The 13,071-nt window shown below is 31.9% G+C and overlaps 1 protein-coding gene and 1 non-coding gene across 5 annotated transcripts in view; both read left to right on the plus strand.

Moving 5' to 3' along the window:
* The window catches only part of LOC114346117 (E3 ubiquitin-protein ligase RNF19A-like), a 500,767-nt gene that overhangs the window by 373,162 nt on the left and 114,534 nt on the right, over positions 1 to 13,071 (plus strand). For all 4 annotated transcript variants that reach the window (XM_028296926.2, XM_028296914.2, XM_028296920.2 and 1 more), the window contains 2 exons: positions 3,692 to 3,828; positions 5,755 to 5,852. In XM_028296926.2, the coding sequence (XP_028152727.1) occupies positions 3,692 to 3,828; positions 5,755 to 5,852 (235 nt within the window). The remainder of the gene's footprint in view (positions 1 to 3,691; positions 3,829 to 5,754; positions 5,853 to 13,071) is intronic.
* Trnas-gga (transfer RNA serine (anticodon GGA)) lies at positions 12,386 to 12,457 on the plus strand. The gene has a single exon. It is a non-coding gene; the product is annotated as a tRNA-Ser (tRNA).

The following is a 13,071-nucleotide window of genomic DNA, read 5'->3' on the forward strand; positions in this document are numbered from 1 at the left end:
TAAGGCAACCAGTAAAGCATTTGCATGTATATAGTAAGTTTACTGACCCACACTCCTGCAGGCGAAAACCATAGTAAGTTGAGTTACAAGTCTTCATTACAAGAAACAGCGAAAGCTATTGCAAGTTTGAGACAAACTGTTTGACTTACTATAGTTTTCTCTAGTAAGACTCTAATTTTAGTTATTCCGATTAACTATAGAAATGTGTTTTATTATAATTTTTTAAATAGTACTGCTTTGCTTCAATAAATCTGTTACTAGTAAGTCTAGTCTAAAATAATAAGTATTTTTTCTACGAGCGTGCAAAAATGTCTACTTTCGCGCACGCGTTTTAGTTTAGAAAGTTTTACTTTTCCGCACGCATTTTACTTTTCCGCACGCGTGTTAATTTAGATATGTTAATATGGCCTTTAAGTAATTATAATACATGCAATAAACTAATATTTAGATATTATTTACTAATTTACTTCAAATATATCTTATTGTGTTCATGTATTAATGAAATTAACACGAGAATTCGATGAAATAAAATAATTTTGACATAATATTCGAAAGTCAAATCAGTAGACAATAACAGTGGTTTTGAATCGTCGTCATGGAAACCAAGATCGTCGTCGTGCTAACCAATTATGCTGAAAGTTTGGTTTTGACAACCTTGTCAAAGAATTAATTTGTGTATGTATTTTCATATTAATTAAATTAATTGATTAAGATTTGGTCATTTTTTAAAGACTCGTAGAAAAAATATTGTTCCTAACGCTTGCAGAAAGTCATACTTTTCCGCACTCGACTGCTTGCCGAACTCCCGCTTCGCGTCTTTCGGCAAACTGCAGTCGCGTGCGGAAAAGTATGACTTTCTGCACTTGTTAGGAAAATAACTATTTTCGTTAACTGTTTCGACGAAAACTATAGTGTCTACAAAATTTAGAAAAAAACCTATTTTTTGTTATGTTTGATATGTGAAATCCCTTAAAACCCTTTATATACGTAATATAACAGAAATTTAAATTTGTAAGACGTATTTCTTCCAAAGATAACGTCATTTACTGTTACTAAGTATAGAGTAAGTATGTTTTTTTCCTTAATTGCTTCGACGAAAACTATAGTATACATTATAGTCTACAAAATTTAGCAAAAAATGTGATTTTTGTTATGTTTGAACTGTGAAACCCTTTAAAACCCTTTACATATAATATACCAGAAATATCAGGTTGTAAGGCGTATTTCTTCCAAAGATATCGTCATTTCTTAGAGCGATCTCTTTGCGAAAAATTTTCAAACGCGATTATCTCAGTTCAACCAAAATTGAGTTACAATAAATAGTCTTCGTTGCATGGATCGAAATGTAACTCGACAAATTAAACAAACATAAAAATATAGTTGATGCTACGTAACCTTACGGAGTACCTCGGTAGCTCTAAGTCTTCAGAGATCTAGGGGTGTGGATTCTTAATAGATTTTAAATATAATAGAAACTCAATTGCTCGAGGAGCGCCATAATTAAAAGAAAATGAAAGACAAAACAATCTTAAAACTTAAAAAAAAAATTAAAGTAACAAGTTAATAAAAATATATAGTTATCATAAGATACAAACACATTTACGTAAATATAAATATATCATGACCTACCTTAGTGTTCTCATGTTGATTTCTCACTTATGAACAAGAGAAAGGGATAAGATAATAATATTATCAATCAAAAAAAATATAAAATGAATCAACTTTTAATTAAAATTGAAATAAAAAAATGAAATGATGGATCTCTTGTAGACAATATAAGAGATTCTGTTTACAAAACAATAAAAAGGTTTACAAACAATACCTTGTCATATAGTCCTGTCCTTATTCTTCACGTTGTGAATGTCCAAAGCACGCACTTTTCACTGAATTTAGATAAAGAATAGTACAAAAATGTTTATTTTTATGAAAAATTTCAGCAAAACTAAATAAACTTCCAAATCTGCTCATATTGACTTTTTAAAATATTTAAATAACTTCTAATTAACTTCTTGAACTATTTATTATTAATATTGACACCTAATGCATTACTTTATCCATGACTGCTTTCAAAAAAACTTAGTATATTACACACTAAAATAAACTGGCTCTTTGCCTAATAGCGGCATTTGGCTTGTGACTAGGAAGTCACGAAAGGAGAACAGTTTCTAGCACTACATTTTCAGGAACTTAAAAACTTGATTAAGAACTATGTCGGAACTTAATCTTCTAACTTAACTTTCTCAGAAAACTAAACTCTTCAGAAACCGCGCCGTGGCGGCTCCTGCCGAGGCTGGAACAAGCTTTTCTTGAACTCTAAACCTCTCTCTTTGAAAGCCCAAACTTGAATTCTTTAATCTCACAACTTGAATCGATCTCCTAAACCAAACCGCTTCCTTCCAAGAACCCACTCCATTTCTCATTCTACCCTACTCATCCAATCAACCAATAAGAAAAAAGTTTAATCCTTCCTTCTTTCATCATTGACTAATAAAAAAATAACTAAGCTTCCTACACTTTTTGATCAATAGAAAAACAAAACATGTTTTAAGCCCAACCTACATAGTAGGGAACCATCCAAAATTAGTTTGTAAAGTCAGCAAAACTCGCTTCGTTCTACAGTTCTCGGGAAAGATATTGCTGAGTGCACACTCCTACACCGGCGCTTTTTAATACTCAAAGCAGCACGTTTTGCGTATCTAAATTCGTAGATCCATGGAGCCAAAACGATCATTAAGTACAATGTAACTCTTTTTTACATCACAAACTGACTGTTATAAGTTCAATTTTCGAGCGATAATATAAACACTGAAAACCGAATGTAGATATGTCTACAAAATAATATAACGTCTTTCTTTTAACCAGACGGATAAACTACAAATTCTCACGTATTTTTTTGTAACAAAGATAAATTCAATTAATTTACTTAGCATATGAAGCGATATTCTTATATCTACAGGGTGAGACAAAAATATGTAACAATGACATTTACAATTTTTGGTTTCTGGATGAGGCAAATTGATTGAGTTCTTTTGAACCGTTTCAATGTTAGAAAGAAGATGATTTTATCAGACCAGACCGATTCTGTGATGTATCAAAAACATGATAACGGAAGATGTCCAAAAATGGGAAGAACTAATTTTTTTTCGGGGGCAGTATTCCAAATCAAAGCAAACAAAAACCGTCTGCTCGCTACGTAAAAATACTGTTAAAGCTTCATAAAACACAAACGTACTAATCACAGATGTTCTTAAGCGACACTGCTCACTGAAATAGCATATCCTTAAAGTAGATAGAGCAACAGGAGAACAATTATTGTTCACCAATGTCAGTAACCTTGAGCCTGTCTTCATAGAAGCTGACCAAGTAACAAACGTGTCTCCGAAACGGATAATAGGCTTTCTAAAGCGTTTCCAAGCAAATTGTTGACATGCATAATGTTGGAACTAACTAAAAATCAAGGAAACTACGAACAAAAATAAAGACTGGTACTTAATAAAAAAAAAGAGGCTAATGGATATTGTATATTCAGTAGAAGCCGTTTACTAGAAATTATCAATGTGAGATATCTATTAATCAATTATCAATATATTAATTAATATCATAAGATTACTGGTATATAACCAATAAACAGGATGAAAATAATAATTCTCTTATTGCCTGATTATTTTTTAACCGTTTTTTTTTATTTCAGTCCGTCTGGTTGTACTTTTTGGGGTAAGAAACCCTGGTCAAGAAAGAAAAAAATCCTTTGGCAATTAGGTACGTTAGTGGGGGCACCTGTAGGCATTGCTCTGGTGGCAGGAATCACAGTTCCAGCTATGGTTATAGGTAAGCATACTATAAATTTTTTTAGCGTAACTACTCTTGTTTGTCTCAACGTAAATGTCGAAGAAGTGAACATGTATGGTTTAACATTGAATTTAATGCTATTATTTCAAATGGAAAATGGACACAGAGGTTAACAAACTGGAGGACAAGAGAGAACAGGCGAGGAGTAGGCAGACCGCAAATGAGGTGGACAGATGATATCAAACAAGTCACGGGCAAGCAGTGGATGAGAATTGCCAAGAGTAGAAATCGATGGAAGCAAATGAAAGATGCCTATGTCCAGCAGTGAACGAACATAGGTTGAAGAAGAAGAAGATTTCAAATGGAACATACAGAGCAATTTTTGTATTTATTTCACTACGTGACAACACGAGATCAACCCATCTAATTCTCTAATTCATTTCGATCAATTTTGTAGTTCAGTTAACAAAATACATTATGAACTAAGAATCTTTATTCTGGGATCTCTGAACAATGTGGATATTTCTTGAATTGACACAGTTCCAGAGTTGGCAACCATACGTCCATACTGTTCTCAGTATTTGTTTGTATGTATAACAGTTGTTTGTTATGTATCGACAATGCTGAATTTCTTTACATCAGCCAATACATTTTCTTGTAACGGATACCGAGTTCTTTCTTTTTCTTTTTAATATGGACTTTCCAGCAGTCTTGTATCAAGTCTGATATCGTAAGTATTTTGCGGAGGGAAGATGCATAATATGATATTTGGGCATAATTCATTCTAAATTGCAATATTACGCAGATTATTTCATTCATAGGAGATTCTGACCAATAGAAAGCTACAGAAATAAAAATTAAACTGATTATTTTTTGATGATTTTAACTTCCAATCGTATAGTAAGATATTTGATCACGTATTTAATTCTGTCCAATCAGATTAAAATTATACTGAGAATTATCTACTGTAGAAAATTACCGATATAATTTTTTTAAGTAGATTGTTTCTGTTTAATGGCAACCAGTTTCCTAGTTTTGACAACTGTCACATTTAAGAAAATATCCATAATATACGTATTAAAAAATAATCTTACGAATATCACACGACAGTAAGAATAAATAAGAAAATAATGCTTCATTTTTACTCAAATTTGTTGTCATTGGGCAATAGCCACTCGAGCCCTGCGGGCTCTCGTATCTATTGCCAGACAACAAATTTTCGAAAAACTATCGCATTATTTTCAATTTATTCTCACTCTCTTGTGATATTATACCCGATAATTTTTGATAATTTCCCGTTGTCAAGTATATTACGTCAGATGCCCTTCGTTGCTATGAAAAAATACATTCAGTGACAATTAATGACAATTGTTTTAAAAATTATAAAAGTGATGACTTTCAACCGTCAAATATTTATAACAACTGTGTGTTTAATTGTACTAATTTGTACTTACATAAATAAATTACAATAAAATTTTGGTTTTGAACAGTTTTATTCATGAAATAATCGCAACAAATTGCACTCGATTTCTAAAATTAATATAGAATTTTTGCCTCGTGACACTTTTGACATAATTTTACTCGCCTTCGGCTCGTGAAATTAAAACTGCCAAAGTGTCACTCGGGAAAAATTCAATAATTTTAGAGCTCTTGTGCAATTACTACTGATAATTGACATTGACAAAGTATGTTAGAAATCCCAATGGTAGGTTTCTAGATTTTTTTTATAAATATATTCTTTTAAGTGTGTGGGTACGCTTTTGCTGTTTTTACTTTTTCATTTTCGTTATAGCCCAATATCACTTTCCTGATTTTTTGTGGTTTAATAATTCAATACAAAATAAATACAAACAAAATACAAAACAAATCTGATCAAACATTTTCCTATCTTCTATGAGCCAATTTATATTTGTTAAATTTACAAGAAAATGGAAAATTGAAATATTTTTATCATTTACTTTGTAGGCATTCCAGTTTGGGTTGGTAGGAAGCTGTTCACTAGGTATAAGTCGTCAGGAAAACACAAACGAAATGCTGCCATCGTTGGAGGAGTAGTAGCATCGGTAAGTCTTTGTTATTTTACTAAAAACTATTAATGATATTGAGAAAATAATATTTTATGGAAATATTAACTCACCTATCATATCAAAATTGCCGTGCCATCTTTTGGCCAATAGATAAAGTTTATAAAGAACAGCGAATAATTATCGACTCATTATTTTATGAAAATATGAACACCCACCTATTACATCAAAATTGCCGCGCCATCTCTTGGTCAGTAGAGAAAGTTTATAAAAACAGCGAACTATTGATTCTATACTATAAAGGTTTCAGAAGATTTCTGTATACCTAATAAAGGATATTTCTGGATATCGATCTGTTTTAGATAACATGTTTTAAAATAATTTCAGATATTTTGATGCATTTGCATATTCAATAGTATTATTATTTTTATTATTTTAAGTGGAAAATGAGACATGAGATGCATTCGTTTTTCGTTTTGTGATAGGGTTTCCGATTTTTTGTTTTATGAGCGCCATCTATGAGGGAAGAGCTAAAATTCGCGGTATTTGGGAAAAGATTTGTTTTTTTTGGTATTCGAAATTGTTATATATTGTAGCCATTATAAAATAGATCGTGTTCATATTTATATTGTCATTAAAAGAGTTAAAATATATATACACTCACCGGCACAAAATTCCGCTACCCAAAATTTTTGATTAAGTTTGACAATGTATAACTTTATTATTTGTACTCCGATTTTCAAGATTCTTTCATCAGTTTGTAGGCACATGTTTTCATGTCGTTTGTTATTATTCCGGTAACAAATATTTTTTGCTTGGATGTCATTATACGGGGGTGAATGGAAGCGTTGTATTTTCTCCTAACTGTAAAAAATTCTGTGGAAAAATGGAATAGCTGATTTTGTTTCATAGTCCTGTCATATTATCCCGGAGGCATCACTAAAATTTTGTTTTTTGAATTTACCGAATATCTCTTTTCTGGGAACAGCTGTACCATTTTTTGTAAATAAAAACACTGATTGACTAATAAAATAGAGCTTGGATTGATAAGATTAGAATGGCCCGCATGCAGCCCAGATCTCAATCCTATTGAGCTCTTATGGAATCAATTACAAAAGGCATTCGCCGTCATCCTAGACCTCCAGAATGGTACAGTTATGTCCCTGGTAGAGGAATATCGAGCTATTCCCCAGGCAAGGATAACACATCTTTATTCGATCCCACTGCGTCACTGCGATTCTGCGCCACTAAACAGATTGCGAGCAGTCGTTGCTGCAAGAGGTGGACATACCCGCTATTGAATTGTTTTGTGTTATTGTTAATTTTGTTTTGTTTTGTTAATTTTAGTGGGTTTGATATTATCTGATTTTAAATGAAAAGAGATATTCAGATAATTCAAAAAACAAAATCTTAGGGATATCTCCAGGATAATACAAAAGGAGTATGTAACAAAATCAGCCCTCCAATTTTTCCACAGAATTTTTTAAAGTTAGGAGAAATAACAACGTTTCCATTCACCCCCGTATAATGCCATCTAAGCAAAAAAATTTTGTTACCGTAATAATAACAAACGACACCAATATATGTACCTACAAACTGATGCAAGAATCTTGAAAATCGGAGTACAAATAATAAAGTTATAGATTGTCAAACTTTCTCAAAAATTTTGGGTGGCGGAATTTTGTGACGGTGAGTGTACATACATGAATGACGAAAATATTCATGAAACTATTCTGATCTCCTTTATATACCTTTTTCTCATTTGTGATCTTTTCTACTTGTGGGTCCTATTTCCATCTATTCTTGAGTATCATTGCCATAACTAATATACCTACGCATATAAATATGAAAGTTTATAAGTGCAATCGTAATATAGAATGGCAGGTTTGGATCTGTAAAATTTTGCATGCGAAATGTATGGTGTTGAACGTATGGTAAATATGAACAAAACTATTTGTTGATTCTACTTTTTTACTACCCATGATCTATTGAGTAATCTTCGCTATTTTGCATACTATTATCATACATTTATTCCTTGATTGTTTTTGGTCGTATTATTTACTGTTCTGTGTAGTATTTTTATTTTTATTTTTAATTTTTTTTTACTATCTGACTAAAGCACATTTTTCGTCATTATATGTCTATTTGTTCTAGTATCTTCCATTCATACTAATTAAATACGCTTTTTAGTTGTGTATTATGGCTCAGACATTGGGCTCGAAGAGTCCACTCTGATATTTGGCAATATTTATTGCATTTTGTGTAAATGCTAAACAAATCGATGTTTATTCTAAAGGGGACATCTTTTAACGATAAGGATAATAGTGAATATACCATGTGTGGCACATGATTAGTCAGGTATTTTGCTGGAGTATTCATGATTTCAGTCAATCTAAATTTTTGCCGTCATGTCAAACAATACATTAAGACGAAATTGGTAACATCACTATGAAACTGTATTAAATGGAACGTAAATAAAATAAACTAAATTTTAAATTAATAAATTCATAACCATACCATAAGCTACAATTATTAATTAAATTTTCAAAATTATGTCCACCAATTCCAATACAATTATAAAGTTGTTCTGAAGCTATTTTCTTGTGGCATTTTTTATAATCAATTACTTTTAATGGGAAATAAGCCACAATTTTACCAAAAAGTCAATAACATATTAAGTTAATACAAATTTTATATTTTAGTATTACTCATTGTATATCTATGTATTATTAATATTATTTATAATTTAAACATATTAAAGTCAGAATTTTTTATTAGTTTCTTGAAAGTAAATTAAACCTAAGACCAAATACTTACGATGTCGGGATAGTATCACGAGGTTTTTTCCTGGTTTTCCCTTGCGATTTACTGTGGAATCTCTAACGCGAGAATTTTACTGTCATCGTTACATTTGGTTGTCTTTTTAAAGACAGATCACATGCTATGATTTTTTTGTGACGGATATTCTTGAGTTGGGATTGATTTCATGTAATCGAATGAACTATCTTTTAGTAAAGTCGTCCCAGGAATGCAACTCATAAATATTGGTGGTATCATTTTAAAGTCTTCTACTTTAAAATGTATAATATACGTCTGAATTGCCAATATAAATGAGTCAGATTAAATAAATTATTAGAAGAATTTTTTTACTTAGCAATAACATTTTTGTTTATTTTAGTAGTATTTTGTATTTTGACAACGAAACCCGATTTGGGCTTCGAAACGTTAATAAAATCATTTTTTTGGTAAAATTGTGGCTTATTTCCCATTAAAAGTAATTGATTACAATTATAAAGTCTCTGTTTGAAACTACGACAAACATTTTGAAACATTTCATGGATTACTAGACTAAATTCATGCACTATTCGTGAACTTAGTTCTTTTAATAAAACAGGAAGAGTATTATAAATCTTGGTTTTTAAATACCCTCAGGAACAAGTCCAGTGCTGTTAAATCGGGAGATCTTGGTGGTCATTAAATAATCTTGGTCTTCGTCCAATCCATTGCCCAGGAAACCGCTCATTAATGTATCACCTTATGTTTATGCTATAATACGGCAGTGCGCCGTCTTGTTGGAAAAACAATTCCTAAAGCAAAATGGAAAAACAAAACATGGATGATGCTCTATAAGAAGCTACTATCATAATAATGCTTGTTATGTGAGAGTCTTGGGAAAGGAGATTCCCACTTGACGTCTTCTCCGTGTGAAGTCCAAGAGAACGCGAGGCGCTTTAGTCCAGTGGTTTTCTTTTTTCTGTCGTCTTTATGTGTTTTGTGTGTCCGAGAATCGGATAGGAAAAAAGGACATTCATCCGAAAAACAAATATTAAATAAAGAATTTGGATTACAAAAGTCGATTCGCTAATCTGAGACACAACTGTCTAGTGACGTTGATAATTTATTTTTTGGGAAGTTAGGTTGCTAGACGTGACTGGTAATTACTACACAACCAAACATACCTGCTCATATCCAAAATTATTAATAATTAACAGACATAAATAACATAAACCTTACGCCAATCAATAAATTATAGCTTATTTACACTATTTTTTTCTGTGGAATTTATGGCTGAGAACCAATTAGCTAGACTATGTTAGATTAAATAATTAAATTGCGTAAAATGTTTCATATTGTCAAACTTGAGCATAATATTCATTTGTTATTTACACCATTATAATGTATAAATGAGATAATTATTTATTGTACAAAGTAAAAATATTTTGTAGAAATAAATTCCACAAAATTTTATAAGTTTAGTATATACTCCCACTATTTTTAATGATTCTTCTTTTTTTAATGAAAGATTAAGTTGATTTGAGCAGTTAATAGTGTGAGGTAGGAATTTTTGTGTTGTATGTTTATTATTCCGAATGTGTCAAAATAAATCTCGGCTGAGCGAATGCAGTATACATACTTATTTTCCCAGTCATAATCTCACACTGTAGTGAGTCACACATAATCTCACAAACTGGTATATCTAGGTACAAACTATTTTCTGTACCAAGTCTATTTTGTAGGGATGAAATTTGTAATGTTTTGGTACTTTGCGGACTTTTAAAATTCTTAACTACATTACAATGTAAAAACTTGCTTTTGTGTTATAGTCAAAACAATTAATATTATTATCTAAAGATAGTATTATATGAAACATATTCAAAACGTTTAAAAATGAATTTTTATTTATTTTTTTTTAATAAAATAAAGTATTACTTGAGATCAGATGAGAATAAAACTTATAATATAATTTTAGCTATATTTTCACATTACATGAGCATTTCTGTAGTTTCTAATAATAATCACATTAACCTCGCCCATCCCCTTTGAGTCCCTCATCCACCTGGCGGTGTACGTAGGGCCATCCAGACCGTCGGCTGCGAACTATGGGATCAATACGGGGGGCGGTGACGGAGCCGATCGGGTCCTTCCCCCGTTCGGTGCGGATGCTGCCGCCCCTCCACATCTCATTCCTCCGTACGCGATAGTATCCAGAATCCCGAGGATCCCGAGAGGATTCTCCCTTCGGTTGTCTCGATCTATTTACAGCGTTCCTATCAGCCGCTCGCGGCCTGGGCCGCCAACGAGAAATCTTCTTAGTTTTGGTAAATGAAATATGACGCAGCAGGTCAGTAACGAAGACGAATCAATTACGCTTTCGGTGAATTGCTCCAGCACGAAAAAGGACGGAAATTGTTGCGTAAAAATTAGCTGAATAACGAAACAACGATTTAGGACCAATTTATTTATTTTAGCTGTAATTATATACGAAAAGCTTTTCTATTTTTCTCCTAAATCAGTATATTGTAATATATTTTTAAAATATTTCTGCTATATTCCCCATAATAACCTTGCAACATATCTAACTTCATCTCCCGAGTGTCATCTTTGCGATATTTTTTTTACTCTGGATTGCTTCTTTCATTTTCCATCTAATACTCTTCTATACCCTGTTTTTAAACCACGAGTGAAGACACATTCGCACCCAATAATGTCACTAGAAAAATCAACAAATACATCAGATCTTCTTTTTTTGTTGATCATGTCGGCCTTTAACGGTAATCCATAAATATTTTATTATACTAATACGTCGCTAAAGAGTTCTAAAAATAACTGTTTTTGAAGTTATACTTCTTTAGACGTGATTGGGTGTGAATTTTTATTATTCTGCGCGCATGGGCACACAGACAGTATGGATATATTTGCTAAATCGTTGCTAAATCTTTTAAGTTATGTATCTATCAGTTCAAAAAGGGTATGGAAAGAATATATTAGTGTTTTTAGTAAATATATTTATTATAATTTTTGTGTCGTTGGATTTGTCTTCCCCAGGAATAAGATAGTAAAGGCCGCTTTACAGCTTGCAATTCTACCTGCAATGAATAATGAAATGGCACTTTCTGAGATTCTATAATTGTATATTAAGCTACGGAAGCTCTCTCCTCTAGCTAAGTACCTTAGGAATAATTAATTTGTGTTTCGTAGAAATAGTATCTCGAAGTACAGATTTCTTCGTGATTACTTATGTGTTCAATTTTTCCCAAGAGTTTATTAAAATGTATCTTCATTCATTTGTAGAAAACTAGAGTCATTTTCATCATCTACTTGGATAAATTCTTCTGTTAGAGATATATCACACCTCTTCTTGTTCAACTAAGGTCTTACCCACCATCTCCGATCTCGGCGTTCTAAATTAGTTACTAAAAGGCTGGCTGCAGCAATAATAATTCTTAAGGTTGCTGCTACCGCCTTTTTCCTTTTATATTTGGCTATTTTTGATAGTCTTGGCATTTTGAAATTTACCAAGTTAAATAAACAGCAATAAAGTAATTAAAAAAAAAACAAAAGTTTATAAGTTAGGTCAAGGGTAAAACTTTCAACTGCAAGCCGGGTTGCAAGCTGTAAAATCGCACATATAGACCATGCAATAGACTTGCATGAAAGTCTTGCATGAAAGAAATTGCAGCAAGTTTTCTTGCAAGCTGTAAAGCGGTCTTAAGTAATATTTAAAGTATTTTTATACTTCACTTGATCTATTTGTCACTATGTCTGGAAATCTTGTAATCCGTAAAAACAAAGGGAGTATAGCTCAGTGGTAGAGCGTTCGACTGGAGATCGAGAGGTCCCCGGTTCGAATCCGTGTGTTTTCTATTTTTTTTGGTATTGTTTTAATAAACATTTTTGGAAAGTATGTGGTAAGTAAAAATTAGTTTAATCTTTAAATAAAATACAAATAACCTGTTAAAAGTACATTTATTTCGTTGAAATCATATAATAGAAGTATAACTTCTTACGTGCGTACAAAGTACACACACATTATTTTTTTCTATAAAAGCAGACTAAAAATTAAAAGAATAACGCAGAAAATACAAAAAATCGCCGATATAACTTAATTATTAACCTATGAAATGCCAATAGTGTCAAAATTTCATAACATTGGAGTAAACTTGCCTGCGGTTCGACAAATTACAAACAAGCATTACGACAAGTATATGGAGAACAATTTAGGAGCTCAATAATATTTAACGATATCTAAGAGTAACTTTAAGGGAAAATGGGAATTGCATTGGAAATTATTGCTCTAATAGCCCCACACGATGCACACTGTTACATTCAAGTATTCCGACAGTGCTGTGGAACCAATATTATGATTTTACAAGGAATGATATTGTGACCATTTGTAAGCTTAAATTCGGACATGCAAGCTTCCCTCAACACTTATATAAAATATTTGTAAAACCTGCAATGTGGTATGCAACGAATG

The sequence above is a fragment of the Diabrotica virgifera genome, chromosome 1 (assembly GCF_917563875.1).
Source record: "Diabrotica virgifera virgifera chromosome 1, PGI_DIABVI_V3a".
Classification (NCBI taxonomy): domain Eukaryota; kingdom Metazoa; phylum Arthropoda; class Insecta; order Coleoptera; family Chrysomelidae; genus Diabrotica; species Diabrotica virgifera.